The 20,930-nt window shown below is 40.2% G+C and overlaps 2 protein-coding genes across 13 annotated transcripts in view; one reads left to right on the plus strand and one right to left on the minus strand.

The window, feature by feature from the left end:
• Window positions 1-8,217, minus strand: part of MAP4K5 (mitogen-activated protein kinase kinase kinase kinase 5) — a 101,863-nt gene extending 93,646 nt beyond the window's left edge. For 10 of the 11 annotated variants that reach the window (XR_004967170.1, XM_036306342.1, XM_036306423.1 and 7 more), the window contains exon 1: window positions 8,004-8,217. Coding sequence is in view for 10 of the 11 variants with exons in the window: in XM_036306342.1 (XP_036162235.1) it covers window positions 8,004-8,111 (108 nt within the window). In the remaining variant the exon portion in view is untranslated. The remainder of the gene's footprint in view (window positions 1-8,003) is intronic. The other variant, XM_036306396.1, reaches the window with a different exon arrangement.
• A 574-nt stretch (window positions 8,218-8,791) lies between these two features.
• Window positions 8,792-20,930, plus strand: part of ATL1 (atlastin GTPase 1) — a 55,071-nt gene continuing 42,932 nt past the window's right edge. For both annotated transcript variants that reach the window (XM_036306436.1, XM_036306445.1), the window contains exon 1: window positions 8,792-8,922. The gene's annotated coding sequence lies outside the window, so the exon portion shown is untranslated. The remainder of the gene's footprint in view (window positions 8,923-20,930) is intronic.

The following is a 20,930-nucleotide window of genomic DNA, read 5'->3' on the forward strand; positions in this document are numbered from 1 at the left end:
GAGAGGAAGAGGGAGGGAGAGAGAAAAACATCCATCAGCTACCTCCTGCATGAGCCCCACAACCAGGGCATGTGCCTGGTTGGGAAATGAACTGGTGATCTTTTGGTACATGGGACGATGCCCAATTAACTGAGCCACAACAGCCAGGTCAATTTTTCAAAACTAAGGTAAAAAAATGAAACCGGTGCGGTGGCCAGTTTGGTTCCATGGTGATAGCGTTGCCCTGTGCACTGAAAGGTTGCCAGTTTAATTCCAGGTCAAGGCATATTGATCCCGGGTCAAGGCACATTGATCCCAGGTTAAGGCACATACCTGGGTTGTGAGTTTGATCCCTCCTCCCCATCTGGGTAAGGAAGGCAACCAATGGATGTTTGTATCTCACATCCAATGTTTCTTTTTCTCTTTCTCTCCCCACCCCTCCCTCCTCTCCCTCTATCTTCTCTTCCCCCTCCTCCTCCTCTTCTTCTTCTCCCCACTCCCCTGCCCTCCCTTCAGCTCTTATATTCCACTTTACTGTTGTTCACATGAGGCCCCTTATCCTATCCCCTGTTAACTTTCTCTTAGCATAGTTTTAGAGTCACAAAACTTTTCCAGGAAGCCAACCAGGGACATCAGTTTTAAATATGCCCCCTTCCACTAAAAATAATCTTTAACATAACAAGAGAAAATCCAGATGTCTAAATATTTAACAAGCAATCTCTAGTGGCTAGTGACTACTACTCAGAGTCAGAATTATACACCCCAGATTAAAGAATATGAATTTCAATACAAAAGTGGCAATACAAGACCTATAAGGTTTGAAGGAATGCAAAGTAGCTCATTTGTCCACAAAAGAAGAACACAGTCAATTATTTCATAACCTGTAAAACCTCTATACTTGATTTATTTATGGAACATTGTTTTTGACTGGTTCATTCATTCAACAAATATTAATGAATACTTATTATGTGCCAGGCACTGTTGTTGATACTAGGCATGTAATGAAATAAAACAGTTTTTGTCTTCAGGGAGCTTTTATCACTTAGAGAGACAGAGAAGTGAATAGTAAATACAATAAAGTGTGAAAAATGTTCCCAAGGCGATATATGACAACCTAGTAGGATTCTGAGCCCAGTCAAAGTTGACTAGAGAAAGCTTCCAGAAAGAAGTAAACCTAAGCTGAGACTTAATGAGACTTTCCTGGGAGGAGTGGGGGGTAAGGGACTGAAGCAGAATTCCAGGCAAAGGTATTAAGAAAGAAAAAAGCATGGGCATTTCAAAAAAGTAAAACTGCCTTGTATTAGGGAACATCCTATCCTATCCTATCCTATCCTATCCTATCCTATCCTATATAATAAAAGGGTAATATGCAAATCGACCGAATGGCGGAACGATCGGTACTATGACCAGTCGCTATGACGCGCACTGACCACCAGGGGGCAGATGCTCAACGCAGGAGCTGCCCCTGGTGGTCAGTGTGCTCCCCAGGGAGGGCACCACTCAGCCACAAGCCAGGCTGATGGCTGGCAAGCAGCCCTAAGCCGTCAGTCGGATATCCCCCGAGGGCTCCTGGACTGGGAAAGGGCACAGGCTATCAACCACCATCCTCTTGTAGCTATCATCTACTAACTTGGTCATAGCTCCTTGTTCATGTTAAGACTTCATGGCCCCTGGCTCACAGTCTTCCTCTCCACCTCTCTCTTGCCACCATTCTTACAAACTTCAACATCCGGATCTCCTCTCTGATTTATCATTCCTTAACATCCTATCTGAATCTTGATTTCAAACACTGTACTTCCTGATCATAACCTTCTATCCTTTCAGCTCATTTACACTCTAGTCCTCCCATTCCAGCAATTCTGCCTCCTCACGAACCCAATGCATTCTCCTATGACAACCAATTACCTCTCAATTCCTCACAATCTTGCTTAACTTGTAAGGGTTCCATGATCCATCAAGCTATTTATAATCACTCTCTTGAAACATCCTTAACTTCCTTACCCTTCTTTCCCTCTATCATAATAACCTGGCAAAATCCTAATCTGAATAAGCCCTATCACCCACTAATTCCATAAAAATTAATGACCTTGGGTTTTGAACTTAAGCAACTGGGTGGATGGGAAGGTGTTGGAATGAATGGCTTTGTGGAGCAGGTATCACTGAGTGTTCTGTGTTAGACATGTTAAGGTTGAGATGCCTGTCAGGTTTCCATGGATTTAGGAATCTGGAACTCACTGAAAAGAGATTTGTTGCTAAAGAAGAATATTAGATAAAGAAAAGGTGAAATTCTATCATCATCAGTCAGGACAGGTTAGAGAGGAGGGAGTAAAAGAGAGGGTGAGGCATTATTGGAAGTTTGAAAACAGAGGAGCAAAATAGTTTTTATGAAGAGTTGAAGAATGGAAAAATCAAACCTAGTGGAGAAGCTATAGTTAGATTTGTATTATGATTGGAAATTAAAACCAGTTAGCATGATCTTTAAAAATATGTATTTTTTGTTGGTTTCAGAGAGGAACGGGGAGGGAGGGAGGGAGGGAGGGAGGGAATATCAATGATGAGAGAGAATCATTGATCAGCTGCCTTCTGCTTGCCCCACACTGGAATTGAGCCTGCAACCCAAGCATGTGCCCTGACCGGAAATTGAACCGTGACCTGCTGGTTCATAGGTTGATGCTCAACCACTGAGCTACACAGGCTGGGCCATTTAGCTATCCAATACCAGTATGGAATTAACAATGTACTGTTAAACAAAAGTACATTATCAAATACATAATAAATACTACAGAATAAAAATTGTATATACAATTATGTATATGCTTATATATAATGTCTGATATATGTATATATCTTTTAAATAAATTTTTATTGATTTCAGAGAGGAAAGGAAAGGGAGAGATAGAAACATCAATGATGAGAGAGAATCATTGATTGGCTGCATCGTGCACGTCCCCTACTGGGGATGGAGCCAGAAAACCAGACATTGGGTTTTGAACCGTGACCTCCTGGTTCATAGGTTGATGCTCAACTACTGAGCCACACCCTGCTGGGCTGTTTATATCCTTAATATGAGTTTTTAAAAGTCTAGAAAGATATGTACAACAATGCTTATATTGTGGCAAAGAAGATAGAGGTAATTTTTCATTGATTCACATATCAAATTTTTCTAAAATGAACACATTACTTAGAAGGCTACCTATGCTGAGGCAAAGAAGAGAGGCAAAATAGGAAGGCAAGTCCTACTCATGGATCAATGCTATTTCAGAAAGAACAATAGGAAATTATTTCGGGGGGGAGCGTGGGGGAATGGTAAGGGACCCAAGCATCTCCACTGTCTATTACAATTAAAATAGGAGCTAAAAAGCTTAAAATGCAAAAATTGTTACTAATTTATCGAAGGTTATGTCTAGTAAAATACATTAAGTCATGCTCTCATTGGCCGTCCCGATATTGGTAAGAAGAAGGGTTAAAAAGAGGGCAAGAGGCACAGGGCACCTAAAAAGGGAAGTGATCTACATGCCCTCTACTTCCTTATTTACCATTCACACCTCAACTCTTCTGATCTTAATGAACCCTTTCAAACTTCTTATTTATATGACCACTTTGTGGCTCACTCCTTCAAAACATTTATTGAACACATACTATGTTATACGCACTATGCTTGGCTACCTGATTCAGTGCTAAACACAGGTCCCTGTTCTCATGCACTCTGAGTAGAGCAGGAAGACTGTCGGCAACACTTATGAGTGACAAATGATTAGTATTATGGCAAGAAATCACACACAGATAGATATGACCTGGAAGAGACAGAAAAGACCTTTCTAAAAGTACAATGTTTAAAAGGAAACCCAAAGAGTAGAAGATAAACCGAAGAACAAGAAGAAAAGGAAGGGTGTTCTAAGGAAAAGCAAATAGTACCTGCAAAAACCTGAAGGAAAAACAGAGAGTACAGTGCACATAAGAAGCTGAAGAAGTTTACTCTAGAATGGTGAGGCTTTTGGTATAAGCAGGGCCTAAAAGGCATATTAGTCTAAGACTTTATTCTATGGAAAAGGGGGAATGACACAAAACCTCAGATTTATATTTTTTGAGAAATCAATATTTTCCTACTGCCATCAGAATGGAAGGCAACAAAAATGGATGCAGATGATATAGATGGGCTCTTGAAACTCTTGATATCTATGAAAATAATTTCCTTATACCTCTTTCTTTCTTAGATACTTTCAATATACATTATTTTCTTCTGCCACTTTAACACTACAGCCTTTCCTCAACTCTACTACAAATTCTCCAGGGTGACCTCACCTATACAACCCTTCTGATAATTTCGAAACCTGTATCCCCGGTCCAGATGTCTGAAAGCCAGAGCTGCATTTCCTACCATTTATTAGACATGTCCATCTATGCAATGCCCTACATCCAAAACTAAAAACAAGATTCAGACCACACAAATCTGGTATTTCCTAATTCTGTTGATGACACTAATGTCGTCACCCAAGCCAGAAATTCTAAATGCCTTTAATGACCTGTTTTTCTACTATCAATTACCAGAGAATTTTGATCATCTTCTAAACATGACTCAAACCCATCCTTTCGTCTCTAATACCAGTGCCTAAATGTATATTGCATAAATTTTCATCTCGATTACTCAGTGACTGGTCCTTATACTTCCAGCAACTTTGTCTAATCCATTCTCTACATCAGCTGTTCTCAACCTGTGGGTCGCAACCACTTGGGAGTCAAACGACCCTTTCACAGGGGTCGCCTAAGACCATCGGAAAACACATATATAATTACATATTGTTTTTGTGATTAATCACTATGCTTTAATTATGTTCAATTTGTAACTGAAAATACATCCTGCATATCAGATATTTACATTACGATTCATAACAGTAGCAAAATTACAGTTATGAAGTAGCAACGAAAATAATTTTATGGCTGGGGTTCACCACAACATGAGGAACTGTATTAAAGGGTCGCGGCATTAGGAAGGTTGAGAACCACTGAAGCTTCATTTTAAATGAAGCTTTATATTCCTCTTTTTTTAACCAGGGAATAGCCAGTTTAAGATTGAGCTCTCCTATCTTGGAGATTTTGGGGAAAGAGGTGTTTCAGAGGGGATCTACAGTTTTGAAGAACATAAAAATAATTCATCAAGAATCTGAAAGTTGTAGTTCTTTTAGAGCTGCTTTATAAGGTATCTCAGGTGTAAAAAAAAGAGAGAGAGAGAGATAATACTTGATTAGAACAGTGACTAATTTACCTTCATTATTCTTCACTGTAATAATGTTCCTAGTTTATATCACTGATTTGAAATACTTCTAAAACTTCCTATGGTTTTCAGCTCATCAGAAACACAGTGATGAATAGCAAAATTACTCTAACTGCTCTGAGCTTTAAAAACTTCAGCACTACAGCAGAATGGTACACATTTTTAGACATATTAAAGATTAAATATAAACTGGCAAAATTCTGTAGGACTTAGAGCGCTGAAAATAGATAGGCTATGAAATAGTTTTCCAGAAATACATATTTTTCCTAGAGAACTTAAGTAATTGAAATTTGTAATAAAAGTACATATGCAAGACATTACAATAGGCATTGCAGGAATACAGAGTACTAAATACTAACTTAGTGTTCTTATGTCAAAAGCATATGCCCACAGAACTAGGTGATAGAATTATTGATATTTATTCATCCACTCAGCAGATTTTTAGAAAGCACTTACTCTGTTCCTAGTTGTAATCCTAGGAGCTACTAGACATAGAGCAGTGAACAAAACAGATAAAACTCCTGCCCTCCTGGAGTAGGGTAGTGGGTTGAGATAGATAATAAAGAAGAAGAAAAAAAGTAAAACTAAATTGGTATAAGTGCACATGAAAAAATAAAGTAGGCAAAAACAGATGGAGAGGGTGTAAAAGCAAGTGGGGAAGCCAGCCATGTGGGCTGAGGAAAGACATTCTGAGCAAGACACTCTGAAAGAACCAAGGCCCAAAGGCCCATAATATGCTTATTATGTATGTTTAAGAACAGCCAGCAGGCCAGTGTGGCTAGAACAGAATGAAGGAAAGGGGCGAGCTGTAGATGTGGTTGGAGAGCAGGGGGTGGGGGTGGTGAAGCTCCTGGAGGAGCATTTCAGCAAGGCTTTCACGGACAGGTAGGATAGAGACAGGTTGAAATGAGGGTGGTAGGTGATGCCGGGTAATTAGAACAAGGGAAAACAAAAGACAAGGAACCAGAGTTGAAGATGTTTAGGAGTCAGAAGCTGGTCCAGTGTATGAGTACACATGCAAAGGTGAGGGAGCATGAATGTGAGGGAAGGGGGTCGTGGGGGAGGGGTGGTGGTGAAGGTGGTTTATGATAAATATTCATTCTTTGATCCTCAGTTTAGAAACTGTGGAAGAGAGACACAGAGTACTAGGAGGAAAGGCAAGTATTTGCTGCCCCTTTAATATAACCCTTTGCTTTCCTTGTCAAGAATAAAATCCTACTCCAGAGAGCTGCTTTAGCTGTTATAAAGAAAAAAAGTAGAGGTCTTCGGATTTTTGTGGGGAAAAGCACTTATATACATGGTGAATCATAAGACAAAGATGACTAAAAGGGAAGACTGAGAAGGCAAACAGGAATTTCAATTTTTTAAAGAGCATTCCACAAAATGACTAATCCACGGGTAAACAGCTGAGTTAATTACCTATTAATTCTACATAAAGCAAAAGAGGATCCTGTTATAATTACCCACTTTGAATTCAAAGGTATACAAGGCAAGAGCTGGGACCTACCTCACAATTCAACACCCCATACAAATCTAGAACAGTGCCTCGCACAGAAAATTCAAGTGCCTGTTTAAGGAATAGAAAGCCTACACTTCACAGTCCATACCAGGAGAATAAAACAGCACTAGAGCTGTCATAGCACCACCTTAAATTGTTTGTATTAATGGGAGCATATTAAACAAAAGCAGAAAAAATAGGAAGAAAGAATGCTTTCCTTCCATACCGCCACCTGTGCAAAACCACCACATACCCCCGAGGAGCCTACAGGTTACTTTCCATATGACATACACGGCCCTTTCAGCAAGAGTGTTGTTTGGAACAATGGGATTACATGTCGTGAATAAATCCCATGAACAGAGCTGTTGCAAAATCGAAGGAAATCTCCCTTCCTATACCCATATGAGTTGCATTAAGGCTCCCTTTCTGCGACAGAGAACGCAACGCACGAGGCGATCTAAAACAATCTCCTTCCTCCTGATCCTTGAAGAACTCGGCGGATGTAGGGAATTGGGGTTGCTTCTCGATGTTTTCTTAAACCCCAAACGAAGAGCAACTCACCCTCACTGGTCTCAAGTGATGCAAAAGAGCACAATTAAAAACACAGCAGCTCTTACCCACTCTTGGTCATGGGATGTTATGAATCCCAGAAAGTAGAAAGAAAAAAAAAAACACAACAAACAATCATCAACCAGATACAAAGGGTGAAACTTCTGCCAGGAAAAGCATCTTTCTACAAAGGATGTTTGTGCTCACGTCATTCTGACCCAGTGTTAGGTTGTGTACAGTTATAACCGAGAGACGGCTTTTCATACGACTTTTTAAATGAAGCCCATCCGTTTTAAAAGGTGTGTGTGTTTTTTTGTAAGTGCAAATGTCGGAATGTCAATATTCTTTCCTGTCGCCCGTGAAGCCTTTTTCCAGGCTGAAGCTCAAACATCCTCAAGTGCGACTCCGGAGCAGATCTGAACCCCCCTCGATACCACAAACAAGCGTCAGCACGCCTTCACACCACAAAAAAGTACAACGGCGGTTTGCCGAGGTGTGCGGTTAGTTCTGCTTCTCGGTAGCGATTTGAGCAAGCCATGCACACAGGGTGCTCCGAGCCGAGGAAGCGGGACCCCAGCCGCTTTCATCTCCAAGACGCAACAATAAAAGCATCCTCTCCGGTCCTCCTCCTGCACCCCAAAACCCTCTTCCCGGGGGCCCGCGCCCGCAGGGAGAGAGAGCCGGGCTCGGGCCGGCCGGCCTCACCTTGTAGACGTCCCCGTAGGTGCCGCTGCCGACCCGCTGGACCAGCTCGTAGTCCTGCTGCGGGTTCCGCCTCAGGATGTCCGCCGCAGGCCGCAGCGGGGCCTCCATCTTCGCTCCGCGCCTGCCCCGCCGGCTCTGCCCGCGGCGCCCGACTCCCGCTAACGAGGACGAGAGGCGCCGCTTCCCAACATGGAGCCTCTGACCGCAGCTCCGCCTGCACGAGGGACAGACCAGCAAAGGCGGGTCGGCGCCGCGGGCGACGACCCCGAGCGGCCCAGCCCCCTTCCTTCCGCCGCCGAAGGGCGCGAAGAAGCGGACCAGGAAGAGTCCCCGGCGCCCCGCAGCCCCGTCCCGACCGCAGCCCTTCCCCTCCGCGGCCGCCCGCGCACTGTCCGGCCCGGCTGCCCCCGTCCGCTGGGCCCGGGGCCGGCTCGGTACCTGAGGGGGCGGCCCCGCTGCGTGGAGCGCCGCGCCCGGACCTACTTCCTCGCCGGCGCCTGCGTCCTACGTTCGGCGCCTGCGTCCTGCTTCCCAGCGGCGCCCGCTTGCCCACCCGCCGCTCCCCGTCCCGCGCCGCCGACCCCTGTGGCACCGCACGTCCTCGCGGGCGGCGGAGACGCGTACGGTGGCCGCCGCTGCAGTCGCACCACGTTCGCCACTCGGGGCTGCGTCACCGGGAGACACGTTCCCGGCCGGCGGGTGTCGGCGCCCAGCGGCTGTCCCGCCCGAGCGCGCCGGCCGCGGGACCAGAGCGCCGCCCTGAGGCCGGGTCGGGGCACGACAGCCTCCCGGGCGCGCCCCTGGCCCGGCGCGTCTGCGTGAGGCCCAGGCGCTGTTACCCGCTGCAGAGAGTAGGGGCGCCCTGGGCGTTCATTCGTGGGCCGGCCGGCCTCGGCTCCACGGCCCCCAGATGTGTCAGGTAAACGTAGCGACGGGTAGAGGGAGGAGGGGGGGCGCGAGGGCGAAGGGAACGCACCCTCGCCGGTCACGGAGAAAGGACGTTGCGGGCCCCGGGCCAGCAGGAACCTGGCACCCGGGCGCCGGGAGAGAGGTGGGGGAGTGCCAGGTGAGCTGAGTCGCGGCACACCCTGCTGCACCTTCCTGTTTTGCAAACCCTTCCCGGTGGGACCAGTTTGAGGCCGCACCGCACACCTGCACAACCTGTCTTCTGCGGAGTTTTCCCCTGAGACATTTCTAAAAACCTGAGTTCCTCCGAAGTGCCGGTGACTTTGGTTCCTGTTGGACACACGCGCTGTCGCACCGCGGGGTATCGCCCCTGGATGGGATCATGGGTTCTGCAGAAGCAGACACAGTGGCAGGCACCGCGACCTGGTTCTGGTTCTACCGCTTCCTCGGCATGTCATCTGGGACAGGCCATTGTATTAGGCAATGTCTCACTCTCCTTATCTGTAGCTTGAAAGGGATCCAGTTTTGCACCTGACATCCAAGAAAGTGTTTGTAAAGCATTTCGCAGGATTATGAAGAGGCTGGTCAAATAGAAGAGGTGTAAGGCCTGGCCGGTGGCTCAATGGTTAGAGCGTTGGCCTACCACCCCACCCCCTCCAGGCGCCCACGGGAGCCAACGAATCTATGTCTCTCTCACACATTGATGTTTTGGGGGGGGTTTTTTTGTCTCTCTCTCTCTCTCCCTCCCCCCTCCCATTATGAAAAGCAATGGAATAAATATCCTCAAGTGAGGATTAACAAAACAAACCAAAAAAAAAAAAAAAAAGCAAAAATAACTTCACAGTGTACAGGCTATCAAACAGGAGTTCCGGGAAGTAATTTGATATTTCACAAGCTGTTTTGCAGTTTCAGTTCCAGTCTTGTTATGAAGGTAGAAATAAATTTGCTGGACTTATGTATACTGGCAAAACTATTCCTAGAGCCCAGTAGAAGTTCTGAACAGAAAAGCCAGATGACACACAGCCAACACATTGAGGGGCTGAAAAGTAAAAGAACAAGTTGCAGGCGTCGGCTTGTGGCTTTGAACATCCAATTCAATTCCGTTCTTGGGCAGTAGGCTCCTTGTTGATCACTGTAATCAGTCGTATAATGTAGAAATTAAGTCCACACCTTAACAGGACAGGGAATATATGTATTTTCTTGTGCTCCATGCACAAAGGGCACTTATTTAGGGAACATAAGCAAGCTCAGACCTAAGAGCTTTATGGACAAAGCTTATGTGTTTGCTGTATTGAAAAAATTGTTGAAGAACAGTTCGTCCTTTCAGAACTTCTTGGCACTTGTTTTGGTGGGCACATACTTTTGGCTTCAATGACTCAAAATCTTTTCAAAAGTTCTGTTGGTGTCCTTGTACTTGTTTGCTGTCATAGATTCTCTTTTCTTTTTTCATCTCTGACGCTATAAGCATTGATCCTTTCTGTAGTCTGAAAATTATGTATTCTTACTTATTTATACCTGCATTATTCTACAGAAAATTTAAGACATTGTACAGAAAATACATGCTATAACACAAGACAAAAATAAATAAACGAGGCAACAGGTATGATGTTAAAGAGAGGGAAAATAGGGTAGTGGAACAATGTAACAAATTAGCCAACGTAGAGTTTTATAGTGTTTTGTGAGATCAGTCAAGAGAGAGGCATATTTTTTCCTGATACTCAGACTTCAGAAAAATTTACCTCATGAGCATTCATAAAGTGGAAACTTGGAATTCCCAGTTTGAAACGAGGATAATTTCCTTCTGATAATCCTCCAAGCATGTTATTCTTGAAACAGTGTTTGATATGAACTAAGCAATAGAAAATTTGAGGTCAGAGGTTTCAATAAGACCCTGGGATGAAGATATTTTATGTTTCCAGTAATGGCAGGTCCATATGCTTTGACCATCAACTCAGAGGTGGTTAGCATGGAAAAAGTTGGGATTCTATGTGGTGGTTAAAAAGTATGTCTGCTATAATCATTATTTTACTTGTACCACAATTGATGCAGAGGAAAGCATTTGCTTTATATTAACTCCAAAGAATTTTCGGGATTTTAAAATTCGTACTGGTTGAATTAATTTTAGTTAGATTGGTGAAGTCATAGCTAGTGGTTAAATATTACATGATTGGTAAAGAAATTCAAGTTCAAGTTCCATAAAATAAACATACAGTGCATAAATTTAATTTTACATGCTAAGCAATTAAGCATATAGTTTCAAGGTTGACTGTTACATAATAATTATGTAACAAAAAAATTGTAGCTAACAGGTAAGTTTTATACAAACTACCCAATTTGATGATATGGTATAGAATAAGAATATATATGGCTTGATAAGCCCTTCATCCCAACCTAATTATCTTATATTCTTAGTGTCTTCATAATATCTGTTATGTAACTACGATATTTTTCTGTGTATAAGATGCTATTTTTTCCCTAAAATCATTAGACTGAAAATCGAGGGGCATCCTATACATGGAAGTCTGTCAAGGAGGGAGCTGCACGGGTGCCTAGCTGCCCATACTTTGTCAAACAGGCTTCCTCCAATCAAGAGCCTTATTGTTAGTGACGTCAGCTTATGTCGTAATTGGAGGTAGAGGTGGAGAGTGCACAGATGCAACAGGGACTGGAGCGTTCTGAGCCCATAAAGATGTCAAAAAATAAAAAGATAAAAACTGGTAAGTGATTGTCTTACTCTGCAAAATTCAAACTGAATGTAACCAGGTATGCAAAAGAGCATGGAGATAGAGCTGCAGAGAGACAATTTGGACCTCCTCCCACTGAGTGTCTGATCAGACAGTGGAGAAAACAGGAAGAATAACTCAAGATGCCACAAAGAAGAAGACCTTAAGAGGAAAACCAGCAATATGGGCAAACTTGGAGCAGAGGCTTAAGACTTGGATTATGGAGTACTGCCAGAGTGGCTTATGTGTGTCAACCAAGCTTACTCAGTGTCAAGCAAGAATGTTTGCAAGCAAAATGAACATTGTTGATTTTACAGGAAAGGCAAAATGGTGCTTCAATTTCATGAGGAGAGACGGGTTGGCCATGAGAACACGAACAAAGCTCAGAAAATGCCACCAGTTTTTGAGGGTGCTCTCACATATATAGGCAATGACTCAGAAGATAGCAGTGATACAATAGAAGTTGAAGAAATTGATATGTCTGGAACTAATAGTGATAAAGAAGAGAGCAGCGATGCAACAGAGGCTGAATAAAATGATATGCTACATAATATCATAGTACTGTATGTAAAAATTACCTGCAGCAATTACTAAATAAAAATGTGTTCTGTTTTATGTTTAAAATATTGATTTCTTAATTTTGGGTTGGAAAAGTGGGAGGCATCTTATACATGGGGGCATCTTATACATGGAAAAATATGGTATATTCCTGCTTTTACTCTATAAATAATGCATAATGGTTCTATGCTTTGCAGTGTTTTTCCCTTCTATAATTTTTTTTTTTAATAAAAGGCTAATTGTAAACTGTGGCCTCGGGTTTCAACTTTAGCCAAGGCTGAATTTTTAAAAATTGGAGACATAAAAAGTTTTAGCTTCTATATAGGTAAGGTTCACAATTTTCTATGCAAGACAGAATGACTAACATAAAACGTAAGGACAGTATTTTAGTCTATAGAACATATAGGTTTAAGCAATGTAATTTCCTGGTGAATCTTCCAACCTAAATTAGTTGCAAAGTATAACTCTATGTGATTGAGTTGGTTGTTCTATAGGTTTGTTAAATATAAATTAATTAAATGTTGGAAGACATCTGCCATAACTATGATTTGGACTTTCAAATCTTAACCTATGTTTTCTTGGCCATAACAGGATATCTCAATTGGTTAGAGTGTCATCCTGATACATCAAGCTTGTGGGTTTAATCCCAGGCAGGGCACATACAAGAATTAACCAGTGAATGCATAAATAAATGGAACAACAAATTGATGTTTCTTTTTTTCTCTCTCTCTCCCTCTCTCCCTTTCTCTAAAGTCAATAAATTTTTTTAAAGCCCTATTATTTCTCTTACTAATTATGTCCAGTTTTCTATGAGGTAAAAACCATGTCCTCAAAGTACATATAGGAAAATTCTATTTTCTACCGGATAGCGGTAGAACATGTATCTCATTCAGAATCAGTAACAAGTCATTAGGATGGAAGTTTTAAACACAAGAGTTGAGCCTGCCCAGAATGGCTCAGTTGGTTGAGCATTATCATGTGCACCAAAAGGTTGCCAGTTTGGTCCCAGGTCAGGGCATGTATGGAGGGCTGCTGATTTATGTTTCTTTCTCTCTCTCTCTTCCTCTTCTTCTCTAGAATCAATAAAAATATTTTTAAAAAAAAAAGTTGAGGAAAGCAGTGCACAACCCATTTTATCCAGCTTGACTTGCTCATCTGATATGTTAAAAGGCTGTTTCTATTTCCCTGATCCCGACATGGTAGTTTTATGGTTTATGTGAGAATTGGTAACGGCTCCTGTATTCAACTCACAAATTGGTCCTGTCTGCAAATTCAGTAACTACGAAAAGATACATATTACAAATAACCTTATGTTGTTCCTTAACAATTTTCTCAAAACATGAGTATAATGTTCAGAAGGGGTGCCTAAAGTTTGCTTCCACCTCATTTAGACTAGTATTTTGAGCAACTAATGCAGAAGAGCCCACAATGCCTGGCTGTGGCCCTATCCTATAGTATACAGCTCTTGCAGGATTCTAATAAGCTCTTTTTTCCCTTGATCCTTTAAGCTAAGAATAATAGCTCCCCACTGTTGCTAGTTTCAGGGTGCTTCACTATCCTTGTTGGTTCCTTTAACCCTGTCCTCATTTTATAAATAGTCCTTTTATTGGCTTCTCTTTCTGTGCTACCCTTTTATTGCCAGAACCCTGATTGCTAGAGGAATTGAAAGTAACCTCAGGAAAGAAATCCTTGCTTCTGGTATGGTATTACTCACATATCTGATGATTACCTTTATAAACTATTTGTCCGGGAAAGTGGAACAATGTTATTTCGTAGCACTGAGTGGCATTACAATTACTCACATAATTATCAATAGTGGCATGTGATGGAATGCTGATGGGAAGCATAGCATTGGAAGACCAACCTCTAGCACTTAACTGCTTTGATAGTGATGATTACTAAAAACTGTGGTGTCATTTGCTCTGACTGCTTCTTTGAGAATACATAGGAAAAAAGACAAGAGAGCCTTGAATTTCAAACTTCAGGCATGAGTAGAAAACCTGAAAGCTTCTTTGACAGCTTGGAAGAAACCTATTATCTCTTACAGCTACAGGGCAGATATGGCTGAGAATCAAGCCCAGAGCCTAATGGTAAAGGCTACAGAGTTGCAATGTCAATTAAATGTGATCTGGATCTGTTATGCCAAGGTCAGAGCACTGGTGGAGAACTGGACCCTGCTGCATGAAATGGGGGCATTTGGACAAATATGAACGAGGTTGAGAACTTTTAATAAGAGTTAGATTTCAGCATAGCCCTGATGGAGAAGGACAAGACCTATTCTTGAAGAAGAGATTTTATATACTGAAAAATTATAGGATTTTGCCAAATACTTACCTGAGGTTTGGGTTTGATTTGTTGACTTGAGCAACTGGTAGTCCTTCTAAATTGGTTGTTTGAAGCTGGTAGTTTATATGCTGAGATGCCAGAACTTTCCTGTCATACTGTAGAGGAAAGAATCTGAGATTCAGGAAGATGGGAATATTGGACTTGCTGTATTATGTGCATCCTGTTTAGTTATGCTCTATCCATACCAACCCTAGGCGTGCCCATCAAATTTACTTTTATTAATGCATTTAGTAAAGAGCCACAGATATTCCTGAAAAATTCTCTGGTTGGTTGGAGATGACAACGGAGATGGCATAATGAAATTGGGATCCATAATTCATTGGGAATATCCCTGTATATGGGCCTAAGAGCCAAGAGGTGGATATAGGAGTGGCTCTTCTATTATTCCTAAGAACTCACTTGAAGAATTTTTGTCTCTACAACTTTGTCTCTATAATTTTGTCTTTAAATGGACCTTGGTGGATCTGCAGGCCCTAATGCCCAGGGCACAGATACTATTTCCTGATAACATGGTCATAGTTCTATTAAATAAGAAGCTTAATCTACCACCTGGCTGATATGAGGTCTTCAAACCAATGAACCAATTTAGAGTGTATCATTATACTGCTTGAGGTGATTGGACCTAGTTACTGAGGGTAAATTGGTTGTTGCTCCTCAAAGAGAACAAGAAGGACTATGTCTAGAACCCTAGGTATGTGCTAGGATAACTCTTGGTGTTCATTTGTCCAATATTACTGGGCAGTGGGAAACTGCAGCAACCCAGTAAAGGTAAGACCACTAAGAAATTAGATCCTATCGGAGTACGGTTTCGGTCATTCCTCCAGATCAGATACTAGTGGAAGATAAGAAAATGGAAGCTATGGTTATCACCTTGAGCCTTGTGCTCAAAACTGTCCTCTCTCTTCTTTCCTTACTATTCAGGACTATAATTGTGTTTACCTTTTCTGAGTGGCTATGTCCGGGAGAGGAGACTGAAACACTCCCTAATCCTAGGGGACAAATCTTGATTGGCCTAGCCTTATTCCTCTTGTTAAAGGAATGCTTTAGGCTTAGATAATTCAGGACAGTGACATATGAGGAAAAGTCTGCTGGAATGCTTCTAGGAATGTTCCTCACTTTTAAAAAGGCACATGAGACACAGATATGGCTTTTTTTGTTCTCTATGCATGACTATCTATCTCTAATGACTGGAATGGCAGATGCCTTTTTGGAGCCATGAGAAGAGCCCTCGTTAGAAAATAAGCCAACACACGAGAATGGTAGAGTACAACCTTGGTCCTGGTGGCAAAGTCGGCTGGTATTCTCTAATATCCATTTCCCTTATTCCTTTAGTACTAGACTCCCTAAATTTTAATTGGATACATGGTATATTTATCAACTAGGTGGGACATGTAGTGGTCATTAGTATTCGAGTAGAGGTGATATGTGCAGCTTCTGGGTTGTACTCTTAGAATGGATCTATATACTTCTTCCCATCTATCTGGCTGGAATGCCCAAGCAGCCATTCTTGGATTATACAATGGGAGTCCCAAGTTGAGGATGAAAGAAAGTGTACACAGCTTGGTTCCTTGGTATATTAGCCCTGGATGACTTATTGCTCAAATTATTTCATGAGAAAAATATCTGTTTTAAGCCATTGTTATTTTTTACAACAGCTAAATCTAAATCCTAAATAATTTAGTCCATGATGGTGTCGAACTGATGAATTAGCCACCATAGAACCAACCTATCTTCAAGAAAAATTATGTAACAGTAAAAGTCCTTTTTGTTTAAGCCATTCTGAGTTACAGCCAAAAGCATTCTGCTAGAAATATTTTTTTCAAGATTGCTATAGAGCAGTGATGGCGAACCTTTTGAGCTCGGCGTGTCAGCATTTTGAAAAACCCTAATTTAACTTTGGTGCCGTGTCACATATAGAAATTTTTTGATATTTGCAACCATAGTAAAACAAAGATTTATATTTTTGACATTTATTTTATGTATTTAAATGCCATTTAACAAAGAAAAATCAACCAAAAAAATGAGTTCGCGTGTCATAGGTTCACCATCACTGCTATAGAGGGAAGGAGCAATTTGGATCATTACCTACTGAGGAACTCTTGATTGAAAAAGCCCTTATGATGGGGGAAATTAAGATGCTGAAGAAACCAATGGAAGAAAAAATAATTGGGGATACAGGAAGGAGGGAATACTTTATGGAGTAATATCCCAGTTGAGCCAGGAAGAGAGAAGGTCTAGGGTACTAAAGTACAAATGGAAGAATAGCTTTTCTTTTTACTTTTTTTTCCGATTTAAAAGGAACTTGACCTTTTTTTTTTTAAAAAAAAAGACTTGAGATACAATTCACCTGCCATGTAATTCATCAGATTAAATAGTATAATTCAGTACTTTTAGTATAATCACAGAGTTGTGCAGAATTGATTTCACAATTTCATAACATTTTTTCTAGTTTCTGTTTTAGCAATTTCCTGTGTTTCTTTTGCACAGATGAACAGATACATTTATTTTATCATATGCTTTTCTTCCTTACAGGAAGGAAAAGTATTTGCCCTTTGTTTTTTGTCCCATTTAGCAGTGTATTCTGGAAATCAGTCTATATCAATTCATAAAAAAATCTTCTGTATTCTTTTTTACAGCTGTCTAGTATTCCATTGCAGAGATGTGTTATAGTGTACCACTCTACTATATATGGACATTTAAGTTGTTCATAGTATTTTGCAATTACAAAAAAAATGCTGCAATAAATAACCCTGTAAAATATATATATATATCTTCATACTCTCTGAAGTATTTCTTTAGAGTAGATTAAATTTATGGTTTTAAAAAATAAATATGTTCGAACAAGGGCTACTGTACAAATATAGAAACAGTGACACTCCAGCCAGCAACTAGATCTTGGTTCCTAATTTTTTTTCTCATTTAAAGAAGCCAGAACAACTTCAGGAAACAAGAAAATTATCAAATAAACAATCTAAATTTACACTTAAAGGAATGGAAAAAACAACAACGACATCCACAGTGAGTAGAAGAAAGGAAATAATAAAGATCAAAGCAGAAATAAATGAAATGCAGTCTAAAAATACAATACAAAAGATCAATGAAACCAAGAGCTGGTTCTTTGAAAAGATAACCAAGATTGACAAACCTTTAACCAGAGTCACTAAGAACAAAAGAGAGAGGACCCAAATAAATGAAATCAGAAATGAAAGAGGAGAAGTAACATCTGACACTAACTATAAAGAAATACAAAAGATTGTAAGAAAATATTACAACAGAACAATTATTTGCCAACAAATTGGACAATCTGGAAGAAATGAATAAATTCCTAGAACCGTACAGTTTTCCAAAACTGGTTCAGGACAAATCAGAGAATCTGAATAAACAGATTAAAACTAGTTAGATTGAAGCAGTAATAACAAAACTCTCAACAAAGAAAAGTACTGGACTGAATGACTTCACAGGTCACTTTTATTAAACATTCAATGAAGAACATAGCACCTATCCTCAAAGTATTCCAAACAATTCAAGAGGAGAGGGAACTCCCAAGCTCATTTTACGAGGCCAGCATTATCCTAATTCCAAAACCAGGTAAAGATGCTACAAAGAAAGAAAATAATAGGCCAATATCCCTGAGCACAGATGTTAAAATCCTCAACAAAATATTAGCAAACCAGATTTTGAAATACATTAAAAAGATCATACACCATGACCAAGAGGGATTTATTCTGGGGATGCAGATTGGTACAATATCTACAAATCAATAAATGTGATACACCACATAAACAAAATGAAGGATAAAAACCACATGATCATATCAATAGATGCAGAAAAAGCATTTGACAAAATCCAGCACTAATCTATATATATAAAAGGCTAACTGATCATCCGGCCAGCCCGTACATATGATGTGCACTGACCACCAGCGGGCAGATGCTCAACACAGGAGCTGCCAAGGTTCTCAGGTGATGCACCCTGGAACAAGAGAAGAGGGAGCCCGATTCCTCACAGGGCCATGCGATTCCACCTTCAGCCATGGGTTATGCTGTTGCTGGGGCACTGTTGGCCTGAATCTGGTTTACTGCTGAGCTGCAGTGACTTGGCAATGGTGGTTTTTGGGTGACTCACCCCAGAACCAGCGAGGAGGGAGCCTGATTCCTTGCGGAGCCGTGCGATTCCACCTTCGGCTGTTTTTATATCATGTCTTTGTTGTTGTTATATTGTTATTGTTTATTAATAAATTTATATATTATTTTCATGTACATTTTACTAATTTTCTTTCATCTCTGACACTTCTATTATAGAGAAAGGGTGAATAGCAATATTAAAATATTCTAATTAATTTCCTTTCAATGTGCACGAATCTATGCACCGGGCCACTAGTTTATGATAAAATCTCTCAGCAAAGTGGGAATAGAGGGAACATACCTCAACATAATAAAGGCCATATGTGAAAACCCTACAGCAAACATCATAATTAATGGGCAGAAATTAAAAGCATTACCCTTAAGATCAGAAATAAGACGGCAATGTCTGCTTTCACTACTTTCATTCAACATAATACTGGAAGTACTAGCCACAGCAATCAGACAAGAAGAAGAAATAAAAGGCATACAAATTGGAAAGGAGGGCATAAATGCTTTTATTCACAGATGACATGATATTACACATAGAAAACCCCAAAGACTCCACCCAAAAGCTACTAGATCTAATAAATTCAGCAAAGTAGCATAATTATCCCTTTCAGGTGAATCCTGTATTCAGGTGAATACAGAATTAACATTCAGAAATTCAATGGCATTTCTATACACCAATAATTAACTATCAGAAAGAGAAACTAAACAAACCCATTTACTATTGCAACAAAATTAATAAGGTACCTAAGAATAAATTTTACCAAGGAGGTTAAAAACTTGTACTCCAAAAAACTATAGGACTTTGAAGAACGAAATTGAGGAAGATAGAAATAAGTGGAAGCATATACTGTATTAATGGATTGGAAGAATTAACATAATTAAAATCTCCACACTACCCAAAGTAATCTATAGGTTCAATGCAATTCCATTAAAATACCTACGGTATATTTCATAGATCTACAAATATTCCAAAAATTTATATGAAACCAAGAAAGATCCAAATAGCCTCAGCAATCTTGAGAGAGGAACAAAGTTGGAAGGATCACAATAACTGATATTAAACTATACTATAAAGCCATTGTAATCAAAATAGCCTGGTACTGGCATAAGAACAGAAAAATAGATAAATGGAACAGAACAGAAAGCCCAGAAATCAACCCATGCCATATGGTCAGTTAATATTTGACAGAGGAGGCAAGAGCAAACAATGTGTTAAAGACAGTCTCTTTAATAAATGGTGTTGGGAAAATTGGACATAAAAAAATGAAATTAGACCACCAGCTTATACCATGCACAAGAATAAACTTAAAATGGATAAAAGACTTACATATAAGCTGGGAAACCATAAAAATTTGAGAAGAAAACACAGGCAGTAAAATATCAGATATCTCTTGCAGCAATATATTTTTAAGTATTTTTATTTTTTACATGCAAAATACAATATTTCAAGAAAACTGATTTTAAATATAATAGTTATATGCAATAAACATTAACATTTCAAGAAATACGATTTTAAATATAATAATATTACCAAAACTATACTAACATAGTATAATATCACAAAAGTTGTAGGAAATATTAAAAATCTGCAAATAGGATTACTTCTATTATATTCTAAAATATTTTCCCCTAAATATAAAATGTAAAATAAATGATGTGATTATTTTAAAAACACCATTTTAAATTACTAATGTAAATTGATCTAGGTAAGGATAATCAATGAATGCTAACAGCCATGGAATGAAAAATTCTTGGCCAAGATATTCACACAGTCACCAACTACATCCCACAGATTACTTATTAATTACAACGGGAAAAGGGTTTTTTAAAAAAATAAATTTCTTTTCCAATTAGGAATAGATATTATAGAAAAATTATTTTTGTAGATCTACTGTACTCTTTGTTTTGGTTAATCCTCACTGGAGGGTAATTTTTCCCCATTGATTTTAGAGAGAGTGGAAAGAAGGGGTTAGAGGAGAGAGAGAGAAACATCAATATGAGGGAGACACATCAATTGGTTTCCTCTTGCATGTGCCCCAATTGGGGCAGGGAGCCTACAACCCAGGAACATGCCCTTGACTGGATTCAAACCTGCCACCTTTGGGTTCTCAGGCTGATGCTCTAACCTCTGTGCAACACCATCCAGGGCTGTACCCTTTTTTTTTTAAATAGGATTCACCTGAAAGGGATAATTATGCTAGAATGTGAGCTGGGAATTATAGCAAAATAATATAATAATAATAATAATAATAATAATACAA

The sequence above is a fragment of the Myotis myotis genome, unplaced genomic scaffold (assembly GCF_014108235.1).
Source record: "Myotis myotis isolate mMyoMyo1 unplaced genomic scaffold, mMyoMyo1.p scaffold_m19_p_1, whole genome shotgun sequence".
Taxonomy (NCBI): Eukaryota; Metazoa; Chordata; class Mammalia; order Chiroptera; family Vespertilionidae; genus Myotis; species Myotis myotis.